The sequence below is a fragment of the Labrus bergylta genome, chromosome 7 (genome assembly GCF_963930695.1).
Source record: "Labrus bergylta chromosome 7, fLabBer1.1, whole genome shotgun sequence".
In the NCBI taxonomy this organism is placed as follows: Eukaryota; Metazoa; Chordata; class Actinopteri; order Labriformes; family Labridae; genus Labrus; species Labrus bergylta.
In genome coordinates this window covers 831,008-847,451 of record NC_089201.1, presented here as the reverse complement: position 1 = coordinate 847,451, position 16,444 = coordinate 831,008, and the positions used below count along the sequence as shown (strand labels likewise).

Sequence of the window (16,444 nt, the reverse complement as noted above, 5' to 3'; positions counted from 1 at the left end):
AAAGAGGGAATGAGTGGGAGATGTGGAAGGAAAAAGAGCTTTCACTGTTCCCAGGAGTCAAACTGAATGGAAAGAGAGATGACAAAGGGGATATGGAGAAAGAGAGAGAGATGGGTGGAGGAGGGACAAAAGAGAGATTTGTGTGCTTTTTCAGTACTCTGTGGTCTGGTGATATCCTGGGAGGAAGTCAGAGAGATCTTCTTTTCTTGTTTTTTTAAAATTTATGCCTCTTCTCCAAACTTATAGCTCCATTTCTCTCCCTCCCTCTTCTTTCTCCTCTTCTCGATTGTTACCATCCTGAAAAATAAATTCTACTCGCCCTGTAACCTGGAGTGAAAACGCAACCGCTGAACAAACTGTATTCTGGAGTTCATGTTAAAAGAAGAAATGACAGATTTGAGTCAAAATTATAAATTACAATTAATTTAATTTAGTGGATGTATTTCCATATATTAACCACTTATAATACAATATAAATCCTTATTGAAGATACATCCCACAAACTTATGGGACAATTCTACTCGATTTTGAAATATAAGTAAGTCTACAGAATATCAGCAAAGGCACAAAGTCAGCAAATCCCATGTGATATCTTTCAATGTTTCCAAAGTACATGGATATTCACATCACTCTTTTTAAACATGAAGACGTTTGAGAACCTGTAGAGAATACAGATTAATCGATTAGCAATACTGCAGATCAACTTTCTGTAATGGTTTGACATAAATTGATGACTGGAACAAGAGCATCTCTATGAGCGGTGTGTCATTATTTTTTCTAAAGATAATGAGCCAGAGCTTTAAGGGCAACACTGCATCTGCAGGCTGAATAGACTAACTCATAGCACATCAGGTCCATTGACACTTTTCACACTTTTTTGCACAGTATAGATCACAGTATACATTTTCCGAACTGTGGCAAAAAAAAAGTCTGACTGATGTAGGTGTTTGTCAGCTGCAGCTACTTTTTCTGCTCTGGTTTGCAGCCTATCAGAGTTCAGTTAAAGACTTCCTCTGACGAGATCCCAGCAGAGAAATAAGATACTGCTGAATGTGGTAAATATGAAGTTATCTCTTCCCTACCTCTCCTGCCGTGTCTCTCGTTCAGCTCTTCAGGGATACAGGGGTAGGAAAGAATGACCCTTGGGGTGTTGATGACGTACTGAACCCTCCCTGCCTTGGCCCCCCCCCCCCCACACACACACACACACACACACACACACTCTCCCCTATATTCAGACCTGTGCTAACTCTCCTCCGGGGGCTTTATGTCTGTGTGTGTATCTGATGTATGTGAGTGTGCGTGTTAAGGGGGGTGCTGACTGAGGTCCTGGGTGGCTCACTAGAACTGCTGTGTGTGTCAGTTCCTGCAGGAAGCTTCTGTCCCATGACACACACATATGCACACACACCTATCACACACACACTTCCTTCCATAAAAGCATGCTGTCCCATATTCCCTTACTCAGCCACTCTTTCGGTTTTGGATTGTACCGTCAATTCCCTGTCCCAGCATCCTCAGCGTCTCTTTTTCTCTGTACGCTGTCTCTTTCTGCCTTCCTAAATCTCTATGTGTCTTGATTTCACACCGACTGACTCTCTCTGTGTACTCCCCCCTTACCATTTTAAACTTTTTTATCCCTGCTCATATTAGAATGTGTGTGTGTGTGTGAGAGAGAGATATGAAATGAGAATTGCTGCCTATCCCTTATTCAAGCAGATTACAAAGAAAAAGAGACCTTGTTTCCTTTACTCCCTGGGAGATAGTGTCGACAAGGACGGGGTGAGAAAGAGAGGGGAGAGAGAAGAGAGAGAGAGGACCCCTCCTCTATCCAATCTCAGCTTTCTCTTTCTGTCTGTCTCTCCTTTTTGCTTTCTCTGGAAAATGTGTATTGAGTTTGGAAAGACCTGTGGGAGGGAAGGCGGAGGGAGGTGGGAGGGTGACTCGAGGGGAATAGCACCGAGCCAACCAATTCTTCCTCTTCCTACCTCTCTTGCTTTCCCTTCCTTCGTCTTCCTCCCCTAGTCCTTAGTCCTTTCTTCTTAAGAGAAAAGGCCATAAAAAAGTGACCTAAAATGCCTCCCCTTTTCCCCTCTGTCCCTACCACCCCCTTAAGTGGTACATTAACACATATAGTCCTCTTTCCTTCTGGTTTCCTTGCTTGTTCCCTCGCTTCCCCTGTGTGGTGGGAGAAGAAAGACAGGAGTTGGCAATGATGGAAAAAGTAAAGTAGAGAGCGTTAAGAAAGGCAGGTAGCAGCAGAGATACCTTGTTTAGAGAAGAGACGAGTCATCAAGTCAGACTTTTTCATTGCTAAGTGTGTACAAAGCAGTAGGAGGGAGGCGTCCTGTATGTCTAACCAGACAGCAGCAGAGCCATGTACAGTATGTCTGCAATGAAAACCTCTCTTTCTCAAGAGTCTTGTTTTCTCAATTCACGTCTGACAGTCTACTGGACTACACACACACACACACACACACACACGCACACGCACACGCACACGCACACACACACACACACACACACACACAAACTTACTGTTTCTTCTGGACTACACACAAACAGACATATACAGAAAGAGCCAGTGAGTCAGAGTGGAAAAGGTTTGTCAGGTCCCCAAGCTGAAACTGAGAAACTGAGACCTTACTGCATTATTGTTATTCACAGCTAAAGTGCTGTGTGAATATGAGTTTTGTGTGTGTGTGTGTGTGTGCACACACAGTATGTGTGTGGGGACACAGACATGACTGACTTGCCAGAAAGTTGCCTCCACCTCTCAGACGACAGAAGGGTTTGGGTGTGTGTTTGTGTGTATGTATGTCCCGCATACTGTAACCTCCACCATAACTCATTATTTATTAAAACTGCAATATAATAATAATGAATAATATGTCCATGATAACAAAGTACAATATTGAAACAAACAGTGCAATAATCTTGAACATGTGTGTACCTATTATTCCTATTCTATTTGATTAATATTTGTATTACTATATTTCTACTGCTATATTGTTTATTTTGGAGCAACTGTAACAATCCAATTTCCCTCTGGGATTAAAAAAGTATTTCTGATTCTGATTCTGATATTTTAGTGTTCATGGAACTCAAATAATGGAGAAGATAAAAAGTTTTCTTTTCAATATTACTTGTTAATATCTACATGGGAAAATCAGTAAATATATGTTGTGTTAATCTTAGTTACAATACAACTACAGGTAAAAACCATTCTGTATATCATCACTGCAGTGGTTGATGTGCGTGCCCCATGTGTGGGGGCTGAGGTCCTCTGAGCGGGTGGCCAGGGTTCGAGTCCGACCTGTGGCTTCTTTCCTGCATGTTGTTCCCCACTCTCTCTCTACCTGATTTCTGACTCCACTGTCCTACCTCTCCAATAAAACAAAACACCCAAACATAAATCTGAAAAAATCAAAAATGGACGTCTCAGTGACGTAACCAAATTGGGTGATGTCATTTTGAAGCTGAACAATGGTGATATTTCCACCTAACTTTTAACCATTCCAGGCAAAGAGCGAGTATTGAAGCAGGTCTTAAGCCTCCTGCTTACGGCTACAACACCAATCAAAGCCCTGCTCATAATCATTCAAATGTATGTATAACTCTTAGCATTAAAATAATCAAAATGGATAAGTTCCAAAAATAAATCATCACCCTGTACAGTACGATGTGTACTAGTAAAGAAACGAGCTCGTCAGACCAAAAGCATCTTTGAACCAGACTGTAGCAACGTTAATATCTGCTGTCATAATGGGTATTTTTACATGGGTGTTACAATGGGGATTCCTTGGCTTTTGCAGCCAGCCTTCAGTAATGAAGGCTTAATTTTTCACCACCTGCAATTACTGCCTGGTAAAAATGTAATACACACACACACACTTTATTGTAGATTGGTGAAGATCTAAGAGGTTCTAGGGTTTTTTTGACCGTTAAACCTGGGATAGCATAGAATCTTCTCCAGCGTTTGATATGTCATAAAAATAAAAATTATAATAACAAACAGTGTTGGGACTAAGTAACGTGTTACTAATAACAGTAATATAGCAGTGAGTTGTCGTCTGTGTGCAGGAAGGAAAACCTCTCTCATAAGAAAGAATCACTGAGCTAAATAACAACGAGCTTAAACTAGCTGTCAGAGAGACCCGTGCTGCAGACACCCGAGACCCAGGTGCAGCTCACGCACTCCATAAAAAACAGCTAGCTTGATTTAAAACACCACCTGCTCCACGAAGCCGGACTATAGACTGAGAGACAGGTATGTTGTCGTCGACGTGCTTCATATGAATGGTTGAGTCTGTTTCTACACCTCACAGCATAGTCCTGCCACAACAACACTGAATATTGAGATCTCTAACATGAGGATTGAAGCAAATAAAGTAACCCTGAAGTTACTTTCTACAGTAACCACTTACTTTTATAATACAGTAGGTTAGTTATTTTTTCATAGTAGTAACTGTCATGTGCCCTACACTGATAACAAATACTGTAAATACAATTCCTTTCATAAAGAAAAAATGGGATATCAAGAAAAGTTTCCAAAAACAAGACCAGCCAGATAAAAATGATGAATGCAAAACAAATGACAAACGAAATAACATAAAATAAAAGAGAATCCTGTAAAGAATCAGTTGATAGATGTTTTTCTGCTGTTCTTGTTTAGTTCATCTGGTAAATGAGAAGCAGAACAGTGATCAAAGAAGATGTTTAATTGGAGAATATCTCTGATGGTAGGGGTAGACAAGTGTGAGGAATGTTTAACCAATGTTTAAGAGTAAACACTTAGATGAGATCACAGCCAGTACCACTGTTCTCCTGGTTCAATGTAATATCTTCCTAATGGTCAGAGCTGAGAAAAACAGGACACTGGTCCTTCTCCTTCTCTCTCCTCTCACTTCCTCTATCTTTTCCTCTTCCTCTCTCACCGCTACCCTCTGGAGGTCCATAATGTAGTTTTAATTTCCCCAAGGCTACTGCAGGAAAACAGTTCCTGTGTATGTGTGTGAACTATTATTGCCTGCTTGTGACAGCACACAGTGCATCTGTGTTTTTGTCCGTATTGCAGCATTTAATCCCTGTGTGTGTGTGTGTGTCCGTTTGTGTCTGTGTGTGTATTTGTGTTTTTTTTTGTTTTGTGTGGGTGTGTGTGTGTGTGCGTGTGCGTGCGTGTGTGCGTGCGTGTGTGTGTGTGTGTGTGTCTCTTTCCTGGTACCTTCCATGACGTGAGCTGCTCTTTCATCATTCTGTTTCCAGACATTGGTGTTGGGTGCTGCTCTCCCTTGCTGCAGGACGTCTCGGGGGGGGGGGGGGGGGGGGGGGTGTGTGTGACTGGTACTCTGTGGCTCAGCAGATCTCTTCCCAGGGGTTTGGGATGCCTTGTATTGTAAAAAAACACACACACACACATGCTATGTTGAGAGGAAGAACATGAGGTGGGAGGCAGAGGGGAGGAGGTGAGCAGAGATGGCGCCTTTATATAGCCATCTAACACACACCCGACTGTGCACACACACACACAGAGGGAGTGGGTAAGACAGGGGTGTGTGTGTGTGTGTGTGTGTGTGGGGGGGGGGTTAGTCTCTTGAGAGACAGAGAGCAGGCCTTGTTGTGTCCAGCTGCACCTGTTCAGTGTGTTTTTGTGTTTGTGTGTGTCAGTGTGTGTTTGAGTGTGCACTCTTTGCCAAATGTGTCCACCATTCTTTTTATCTGCCCACTTCTCAACATTTGAGCTCAAATAGGTGACTCATTGTGCTGACAGTACGCAGCACTGAAATATTATATTGAAGGTGATCGTGTTCTCTGCAACATTTGATACAAACGCAACCAACAAAGAACAATTTGCCCCCCCCTTCCATTAACTCCTGCTGCATCATCTCTCAAATAACACTTGAGTTATGCATCAACAGTCAAAAAAGCCTTTAGTGACTCCCTCTACCTGCGGAGGGATAGAGCCGATTAACTTCCTTACATCAACTTGTATTCTGCATTTTCATGAACATATCACCACCAGTAACTTTTCAAGTCACCATTTAAGACGAATGGAATCCGCTGCAGCTAACAGTTCAAAGTTGTCGCTGGCCACAGACGACACAGAGGTAAGGCAGTTTTGAAAAGAGTTCCCTATTGCCTGTACTAAATCCAGTGAGGCTTGCAGTGGTTTTTATGGATTCTTGGATCCGGATAAAAGAAATTCTCCCTAAGCGAGGACCTCTGCTTTTTAAATTCTGCAGCGAGCTCAAACAGAGAGATGAGCCCAGTGGTTGTAGTTTCTCTGGGTGTTGTCAAGGGTTTCCTTACTGGTTAAAGGTTGTCAGCTGCAAACGAGGACAGTCCTCCTGCTGCACTGAGCTGCATGTGTAGCTGGAGTCCAAGCATTGTTTGCCATTTTTAGAATTTCTAATTTTGCTCAAGAACTCTACACATTACATTTATTAAAGATGATTGTGTTGGAAGTCAGAGGAAAAGTGATTAAAACATTACACTAGGAAGAATTGGACTGGGAACCCTCTTTTGCAGGTCCGCTCTCTACATTCCCACCATAAGTCCAATTCTCAAGTCACAATTTATGGGACTGTCAAGAGCCCTTTTTAGACATTTAATACTTGTGCATAATACGGCTCAGGAACCATTTTTTTAACATTCTTTGACAATCACAATATACTATTGAAGGTGTATTCAATCGCTGTAATAAATCCCTATGGACGCTCCAAGCAGCCCATGCGCTGCAGGCATGATTTTAACCTTGCGGCTGGTTCACGGCTCTGTTGAAGGTGGTGCCCAGCCAGGTGCCTGTGTATCCTGGTCCAGAGAGGAGCGCTGTGGAGCAGAATGAAAGCCTTGTGTCAGGACTGTTTGGTTTCTAAACATTCTGCTGGAAGCTCCACACACAGTTTTCCTCACCTTTTGATGCCTGTTTAAGGCTTACACAGGCATAGATGTGTGTGTGTGTTTTATGCATGCTTGGCCTGCAGATATACATCTCTCTGAGCTGTGGAGAGTGTCCCAGACAGGCCACAGTACCAGCTCCTAGCTGCCAAATCTAACACTTGAATAACTACCTTTGCAGTATTACAGTATGTTTTATTCCCCTTTAACTCTTGCTCTAGTCCTGGCACTCGCTCTCTGTGCACTACTATCACCCTTGGGCGGTTCAGGAACATTTCCCAGAGTTCATTAGTTCCCTAGTTTTCTTCCCGCAGGATATATAGAGATGAACGGTAGTCATGCTGACTGCAAGTGTTTGATTTTTGGTGTTCCAGTTTGTGTCTCTACTAGCTTATCTTGGCAATTGCTTGTGACGGTGCCATGTAGTCAGAGTCAGACTGCGGGATGAAGTGTATCCATATTTAGTGTGTGTGGATACACTGTTGGCGGCTTTCCAGTTTGTATCCCACTTATTTTTAAGAGGAGAGGGCGACAAAACCTCGATCTCAGTCTGTCTTCTCCCTCTCCAGTCCAGTATGTCTAGGGCTAGTTATCATTTACTATCACTAATTACCTAAATGAACTAATTTTACATTAGTAACGAGAGAACACACAACTTACAAACACACCCATGCATGAACACATACAGACACACACACTCTTCTGAGCCTAACGAGTGGTGATTAGTGGGTCTCAGCTAGGCGTGGTTAGACTCTGTAACAGCATTCTGCACTGTGGACTCTGCTAATTCACTTCTCTTTATCTAATTACCCAGGGTGCTCACAAACACAGACACACACGCACACAACCACACACGAGCCACACACACACAAACACAGACACAGAAAACCTCACACGAGCCACAGACACACACACCACCTGCATATATCTTTTCTGCAGATATGCAAAGTGACCTCATTATTCCTGAGGTATCCATTTATATAATTATATTTTTTATCTGTTAATAAACAGCACATTGTCCTCAGGTTACTGAGGCTGCTGGGTACAGCCAACAATATAACTTATTACCGTTCCTCTAGAGACACACCGTGTAAAAACATCTTCCCTGCACATCCTCACCTGATGTTGTGTCCTGTCATATGAAATGCCTTCATATGGAAATGATTTAAAATAGCCTGTAATGTAATATAAAATAGGACTTTTTCTGATATGTTTTAGGGACTGATATGTTTTCCTTGAATGCATGTGGATTCTGATGATATACATAGTGTGGAAGCTATTCTCAGAAATCATGGTGCTGCTGCTTTGATATATTAATAAATCCATAGATGAGACTTTCAAAGATGTTGTCATTGACTGACAGTATATAAATATGTCCTGCTTTAAAGCGATGCAAACAAACAACTGCAGACAGACATGTAAGATGATTGTCTGCATAATCCTATAAACATTGATAAGAAATAGCTAGCACTTTCATTGTTTCAAAAAAGTCATGCTTCTTTTTTCTCTTCAGCATGATGTTGTTCATTTATTGAAGATGTCATTAAGTTACATAACGTGAGGTGTAAAACATGCTGACAATGTGTGAGAGGCAGGTGTTGAAAAGGTTAAAAGGTTGTTGCCAAGTTGAAAATAAAGGAGAGTGTTGTTTGCATTCCCCTTTTTTTTAAATGGATGTGGAAAAAAGTGATAACCAGACAACATTTGGTCAACTTTCACAGTCATCAGGTTGTGCATATTTTAGGGACAGAAGGAATGTAAAGACACTTCAAGAAATACATAAAAAATAAATGCAGTGTTGGGGGAACTGTTATTCTCTGGGTTGGTAGATCAGGCGCTCCATAACCAGAGGCTACAGTCTTTGGTGCACTGGTTGCAGTTTCGGGTCCGAAATCCCAACCCTGTTTGGTGCATGTCTTCCCCTTCTCTTTTACTGCACATTTCCTATTTGTCATGAACTGTCCTGTCCAAAGAAAAGTAAAAACCCAAGAAATATAAAGACATTGTATTTAAGAGCATAACTTAATCATTTAAAATAAACACAATTCATAAAATGTCTGGAGTGTTAGTGAATGGTCCTCTCTCCTGTTTTGACTGTTGTTTTGACCTGACCAATGTCTAAACCTGACATCTTCTTTAAAATCCCATAAAATATGTTTTGGGGCAAGAAAGTATTGATACCAAAGGTACTTCATCTGCTTTTTTTTTCTTTATACATACAGATCCTTATTTCCTGCAGACTCAAATAAGTCTTTTCAATCATAGTCTTTCCGGCCAGACCATTGCTGGTTTTCCATACCACCAGCTAGCTAAATTACTTTAATTGCATTGACTGTGCTTCCCAGGTGTGATTCCTTCCCTGATTACATGCACAGAATACAAAGCAGCATGGCTCCAATACTCAAGGACTGGTGAAACCTATTCGTCTTAAACATAGCTTTAACATGGTAATTAAGACTCTTTCTGCTCATGTTGCTACATGTAGCTTTCATTTCTAGTGACCTTTTTATTTCTCTAGTTAAACTGCATGCAGGACCTGATTTTACTTACTGTGAGTCCCTGTGGATGACATAAGAATATAACAGGGTGTCTGGGCTTGGGATTGGAGAGGTTTGTGTTTGTGTGTGTGAGAGATTGAGTGTGCAGTTATTCCTGGCATAGGGACATTCTGTGACTCAGAGATAATGGTTCTCTGTAGAGCGTGTGTGTGTATGTGTGTGTCTGCATGTCTATGAGTAACTGAAGCTATACTCTATACTGTGGGAAAGAACGAGAGTGTGAGTAGAGGGTGCACACATGCTATCTGCGAGGGACCACTGTCGTTCTTTTCAATCAGTACCCCAGAGCGCGCACACACAAACACACATACATGCCCCTCTGCACCCTGGGCACCCATGGGAGATGCTTTCATTAAGTAGGCCTGCTGCTTCTTTCTGGTGTTACAGGGGTAGGAGTGTTGTAGAAAAGATGTAAGATGGTTTGAGGTAGGTCATTTAAAAAAGAGAAAGCATGAGATGAGCTGGGTATTTGTCAAAAATGGCCGAATGTGAAAACAATATTGACACGTGTAAGACTTCGTGAAATGCATTTCAACTTTTCTGAATCACAAAAGACACACTGAAAAACATTTTCCTTTTCTGCGGTCCTAGACTGTTGTGTTTTATTTTAGATCCTGTCTGAACTGGGCTATTGCTGTTCAAGACTAAAGGAATCAGAATCAGAATCAGCATTATTGGCCAGGTATGCTTAAACACACAAGGAATTTAACTTTGGTAAACTGTGCTCTCTTTGTACAAAGGTATAACATTAAATATCAACAATCAACACAAAAAATGAACAAATAAGCAAAGACTAATATGCACAAGGCTAAATAGGATGATATAAGATAATAGTGCAGTGGTGAGTAGTGCAAAGATGCTGAAGTAAACATGAGGTCGTTTTTACAGTATTTACATTTAAAAGTGTGCGTATATGATAATTTAAATTAAATAATGTATGTATATTCTGCTAAGTGAATTGTAACATTGTATATGTTCATTCACAGTGACAGTTTTGTTCCAGGGTTATTTCACAGGGACAGGTCTGACACTCTGTGACTGTTTAGTGTTCATCAGAGTGACCGCTTGGGGGAAGAAACTGTTCTTATGACGGGTTGTTTTGGTGTACAGTGTTCTGTAATGCCTGCCAGAGGGGAGGAGTTTGAAAAGATTGTGTCCGGGGTGTGAGGAGTCTGCAGTGATACTACCTGCCTGTTTCCTAGCCCAGGACCGGTACAAGTTCTGGATAGGGGGCAGGTTGACACCGATGATTTTTTTTCTGCAGTCCTTATAGTCTGTTGCAGTCTGTGTCAGTCCAGTTTGGTTGCAGAGCCAAACCAGACAGTGATGGAGGTGCAGAGAACAGACTGGATGATGGAGGTGTAAAACATGATCAGCAGCTCCTGGGGCAGGTTGAACTTCCTGAGCTGACGCAGGAAGTACATCCTCTGCTGGGCCTTCTTTCTGATTGTGTGGGAGGTCCACTTCAGGTCTCGAGAGATTGTAGATCCCAGGAGCCTGAAGGATTCCACAGTAGATACTGTGCTGTTCAGTATGGTTGGGGGGGGGGGGACTCCACAGTCTTGAGCGGGTTCAGCTCCGGATGGTTCTGACTGCACCAGAGAGCCAGCTGTTCCACGTCCTCGATGAGACCGATGATAGTGGTGTCGTCTGCAGACTTCAGGAGTTTCACAGAAGGGTCCCCTGAGGTGCAGTCATTGATGTAGAGCAGGGGTGTCCAAAGTGCGGCCCGAGGGCCATTTGCGGCCCTTGAGGGGATTTTTTTCGGCCCGTGATTTCAAATGAAGAATCAGAAGATTTTGGCCAGGGGCCTCGATTAAGATTGGCAAATTATCTTATTTTTATTTTTCTTGTTAACAAGGGCTGAACAATATTCTTAAAATACAAAATGTTCAGTAACATGTATGTTGTTTTTTTTTTTTTTTTTTTAAATCTACAGCTTTTACTATTTTCCACCTTTTTTTGTTAACTATGAAAAAAAACGTATGCAAAGTTTTTGCAAACAAGCGGACTGTTGTTTAACCATTTAATGACCCGAGCTAAATGCAGAAAGCTTTTCCAAAAACATGAACCACGTTACAGGCTTGATTCTGAGAAAAAAACAAATAAAGTAGAACGAAGAAATTAAAATATTTGATTTCCTTTTATTGAAGGGTTTCTTTAGCGAGCCTTTTGATTCTGATCTACAAAGACTTACTATTTTTAAAACTATATTCTAAAAAACAAAACCTGTGGCCCGCGAGCGATTCTAACACGACAATTTTGGCCCGTAAGAAAAAAAGTTTGGACACCACTGATGTAGAGGGAGAACAGCAGTGGGGAGAGAACACACCCCTGGGGGGCACCAGTGCTAATGGTCCAGGTGCTGGATGTGGTGCTCAGCTGCTGCCTCCTGTCAGTCAGGTGGAGGCCGGCACTGAGAGCTGGGTGAATTTACGGTGCAGGATATCCCGGATGATGGTGTTGAAAGCCGAGCTGAAGTCCACAAACGTGGAGTTGAGGTGATGCAGGATGTAGTTCAGACCCATGTTGAATGCATCATCCACCGACCTGTTTGCCCGGTAGGCAAACTGCAGGGGGTCCAGCAGGGGGCCTGTGATGTCCTTCAGGTGGCTCAACACCAGTCTCTCAAAGTACTTCATGACCACAGACGTCAGGGCGACAGGCCTGTCATTGAGTCCTGTGATGGTGGGTTTCTTTGGGACTGGGATGATGGTGGAGCTTTTGAAGCATGAGGCCACTTACACAGCTCCAGTGATGTGTTGAAGATCTTTGTGAAGACGGGGGCCAGCTGCTCAGCACAGACTTTCAGGCAGGAGGGGGACACATCGTCTGGTCCTGGAGCCTTCTGAATCTTTTGTTTCTGGAAGAGCTGGCTCACATCCCTTTCACAGATCTTCAGTGCAGGTGGGGGGTCAGAGGGGAGGGGGTTGCCAGTCTATTGTTACCTGCAGGGTGGGGGGTGGGTCTCCTTTAGCTTATTACTTCTCGCAGGCCTTTCCAGACTTCTGAGGGGTCGTTAGCTGAGAAGCTTTGTTTTAACTTCTCAGTGTAGCTCCTCTTAGCTACCCTGATCTCCCTCCTCAGCTTGTTCCTTGTCTGCTTGAACAGGTCCCGGTCCCCACTCCTGTAGGCCTCCTCCTTGGCCTGACGCAGCTTCCTAAGATGAGGTGTTTGTTGTTGTTGTATGTGCAGAAGGTCCTGGTCTGCACACACATGTCCTCACAGAAGCTGACAGACAAAGCATGCCCATAGAAGACATCAAGACATAGCATCATTGTTTTTTATTTTCTGTACTTTTTGCTCAAGTGCTCTGAAAAGAGTTTATGATAATTGGAAAACACAGATTTGTATTACACTTATTACACATCTGTATTACAGATGTTACAGATTACAAATTCCATCATTATATTCTTTACATCTGAACCTAGGGTACACATCTGAATTTCAACTGCATCTAGGAATGTAAGAGACCTGCCTTTGTGCTGAAAAGCTTGTCACCACGGCTTAATAACACATGCTTGAAACGGATCAGAAGCACATGAGGAACAGCAGTCGCACATACACCCTACGGCAGAGCAGTGGTGTCCTTTCCCACAGCTTGATATGGGTAATGATCACAACGGCTAGAGTATTGAGAAGATCACTGTTGGGGTACTTTTTTTTAAAGGCCTTCCCAGCTTCTTCTCTCAGATCCATAAGAGGACAAATAATTATACTGTCCCTGTGTTGATTTGGAAGGGTGGGTAGGTGGGGGGTAGAGGGCACCAAACGGCCCCCTGTGCAAATCAAAACATCACAAACTGTGTTGGCATCTCTCATCCTAAATGTATCTTCCTCTGGTCTGACATCCATCTCTCTCTCTTTGTCAAAGTGCACAGTGATTGAGGGCTGATGACACAATTAAAAGAATCGAGCTGTGTGCGTGCGTGCGTGCGTGCGTCTGTGTGTGCGTGCGTGCATGCGTGCGTGCGTGCGTAATATGTGTGGAAGTGTAATCCTGCTTTTTGAACTGCATAAAAGTGATGCTTCCCTGAAAACAATTTCCTGACATACCTGATTGAAGAAAAATGCAACGTTTTCCCGGCAATGCGGCCTGAATTAGTACAAATTGTAATAATCAGTTTAATCAAGTTATTCTGTTGCCCACTAGCGATGGTGACAACTTTAAGTGTTACTCGTCTAATCGTGCGTATCCTTTCAGTCGCCACCTTCAGATTACAGTCGGCATATTTTTTTCCATCTTTTGAAGTAATACTAAAACAAACATGCTCCCATTAAATATTAATACATATGTTTAAATATCAAAGAAACAGCTTTGAAGCCAAAAAAGGGATCCCTAGTATCTTTAATCTTATATCACACATACTTTACACTCAGGAAAGTCAAACAGGCTTTCTTGCAAAACAACATATCAAGAGAAACATGTCATAAAGTATTTGAAGCGGACCAGTAAAATGAACTAGCTGGATCATAATTTTGGCTTTAATCTTTTTCATGGAGTTATTTGTAGGAAATGTATATGACTGTACTAAAGCGAAGGAGTAGAGCATGCTGTGATTTCACAGGAGTAGAGCATGCTGTGATTTGAGAAAAAAAACATGGAAGACAGAATGGTGCCATTGCCTGGAGTGATATGCCAAAGATCAATGTTGTTAATGAACTGAAGTGAGTTTCATCTTAGACATATAATTTCACAATCTTATATAAGTTATTATGATCTCATGAGTGAAAATAATTTAATATCATTAGTACAACACAACGGCACTTAATTACATTCAACGTGCACACACACACACGTGTGTGTGTGTGTGTGTGTGTGTGTGTGTGTGTGTGTGTGTGTGTGTGTGTGTGTGTGTGTGTGTGTGTGTGTGAAGGTGTGTGTGTGTGTGTGTGTGTGTGAAGGTGTGTGTGTGTGTGTGTGTGTGTGAAGGTGTGTGTGTGTGTGTTTTGTTAGCCAAGGGGCCACTTTCTCTCCCTGGCCAGACGGTGCTCTCACCACTGGACAGATGGCCAACACCCTCCCGCTCTTCTTCACTATCCCTTCATCTATCCCTCTTTCTATCCCTCCATTACTGTCTTCCTCTCCTGCAGCCCCCTAAACACCACATCACCTCAATCCCTCGTTCCCCACCTCCCAGCATCCCTTTCTCCCATCACACCTCTCCCATAATAAATGAGAGTGGGATGGAGCTGGTGCACCTATCTCTAATCTGTCTCACTCTCACTCACAAACACATTTTCTTGCTTGAACGAGAAAGCTATGGTGCTCTTGATTACTTCAAAATTGTTTTCTTTTCCCCTTTAACTGCTCAGGTTTGCTTTGCTGAGCTTACAGCAGGTTTTTGGTTCTGAATTATTTTTTCTTGAAACAAAATTATTTTAAAATAATGGACATCAGAATATATTATTTGCTGCTTGTTGGAAGCTGTTAATCAACAAAGCTAAATCATAGCCCTCATCTTTTATCCATTACTGCACTCACTAAAGTCATTTTATCAATAAAAGTAATGCAAGTTATTGATTCCCTCTAATGGCCAATGATGGCTAATGGTGCTTCAAGTTTTATATCAGAGATTTAACTTTACAGAGTAACGAATCCTTTGCAAACCTTTCTCTTGAAAAGGGGTTTCTCACATTTGTTCAATTTTAAATAAACTATAGAGCTGTTTTCACATAATGCTCTCCTGAAAATTTCTTGAACACTTTAGTCAGTTTTGTTACCATTCTGAGTTGGTTTTTCAGACATGCACCTTGCAGTGGGAGACAGTCCCTGTCAGTAAGGAGGATTGGAGTGTTTAAGGAGGAAAGGCATGACTTAAGAAGGTAAACGCACAAGATACGGAAGAAGTACCTTTAGTTTGATAAATTCACATTATCAACAAAAGAGCGGAGAAGAACATAATGTTGCCGTCACTCTATTTGAGGATATGCAAATCAAGGCTGGTACTGATACAAATGTTTAAAATAACAATGTTGCTGAATCGTCACTGGAACGTATCCTCCTCTCCTCTCCTCTCCTCTCCTCTCCTCTCCTCTCCTCTCCTCTCCTCTCCTCTCCTCTCCTTTCCTTTCCTCTCTTCTCCTCTCCTCTCCTCTCCCCTCACCAGTGTCTTCAGTGTCAGTCGTATTGGATCCTCAGCGTTTATAATGTGATAATAAGGTGTGAAAATGGAGACACAATGGAGCAGTGAGGATTGGGCCGACACAGCCTTCCACTGGTCCCCTCTCACACTCTGCCTGTCTGCTACCAGGACACACACGTTCACACACACATGCTGGAGTAAGGCTCCAGAAACACTTACTACAATTAATTCAAGTTTACTCTGATTGAGCAGGTAAATAAAATTATTTAGTTAAGGAGGACAATGCAATGTACTGTAAAGACACGGTCAGGCTTTTATAATTGTCATTTTTGAAAACTTAATTTTAGGTTTTGCTGCTGGGAACATAAAATAAATGTGCATCTAAATACATTAGCTTTTTTTCGAAAAAGGTCTTTTGTTTTTTATCCCAACAGAAGTTCAAGCGTCTGACAGAGTGTCAGACCCCAAAGATCGCCCAGGTCAGGGTGCAGAGGATGGAGAACAGGAGGAACACGATGACCATGATGACAGAGAGCATGATGATGACCTTGATGACGAGTCCATCTTCACCTGTGACAACTGTCAACAGGATTTTGACTGCCTGGCAGAGCTCACTGAACATAGAACCCACCACTGCCCAGCTGGTAAGACTGTTAATATGGACACTGTTAGAGTATTCTTTGGAATCGAATACATCATTGAATAATGTGCTTGTGTGGCCATTGTGAGGCATTAGTGTTGGATAATGTAATTTTTTTAAGTTTTTGGAGAAATAGTATGCAGAGGAAAAAACAAATTACAGGACCCAGATGAAGAGTTTTAAACTGTAGGTATTCAGATGAGTTCAATTATTTATTTCCTCACCTAAGGGAAACATATTCTGTTCTAAGAGTTAATACTGAA

General features: G+C 42.2%; 1 protein-coding gene across 9 annotated transcripts in view; it reads left to right on the top strand.

The window, feature by feature from the left end:
* znf423 (zinc finger protein 423) overlaps window positions 1-16,444 on the top strand; it is a 153,762-nt gene that overhangs the window by 21,958 nt on the left and 115,360 nt on the right. For 8 of the 9 annotated variants that reach the window (XM_065956429.1, XM_065956425.1, XM_065956424.1 and 5 more), the window contains one exon: window positions 15,976-16,185. The exons of the other annotated variant lie outside the window; for it this stretch is intronic. In XM_065956429.1, the coding sequence (XP_065812501.1) occupies window positions 15,976-16,185 (210 nt within the window). The remainder of the gene's footprint in view (window positions 1-15,975; window positions 16,186-16,444) is intronic. 9 annotated transcript variants of the gene reach the window in all.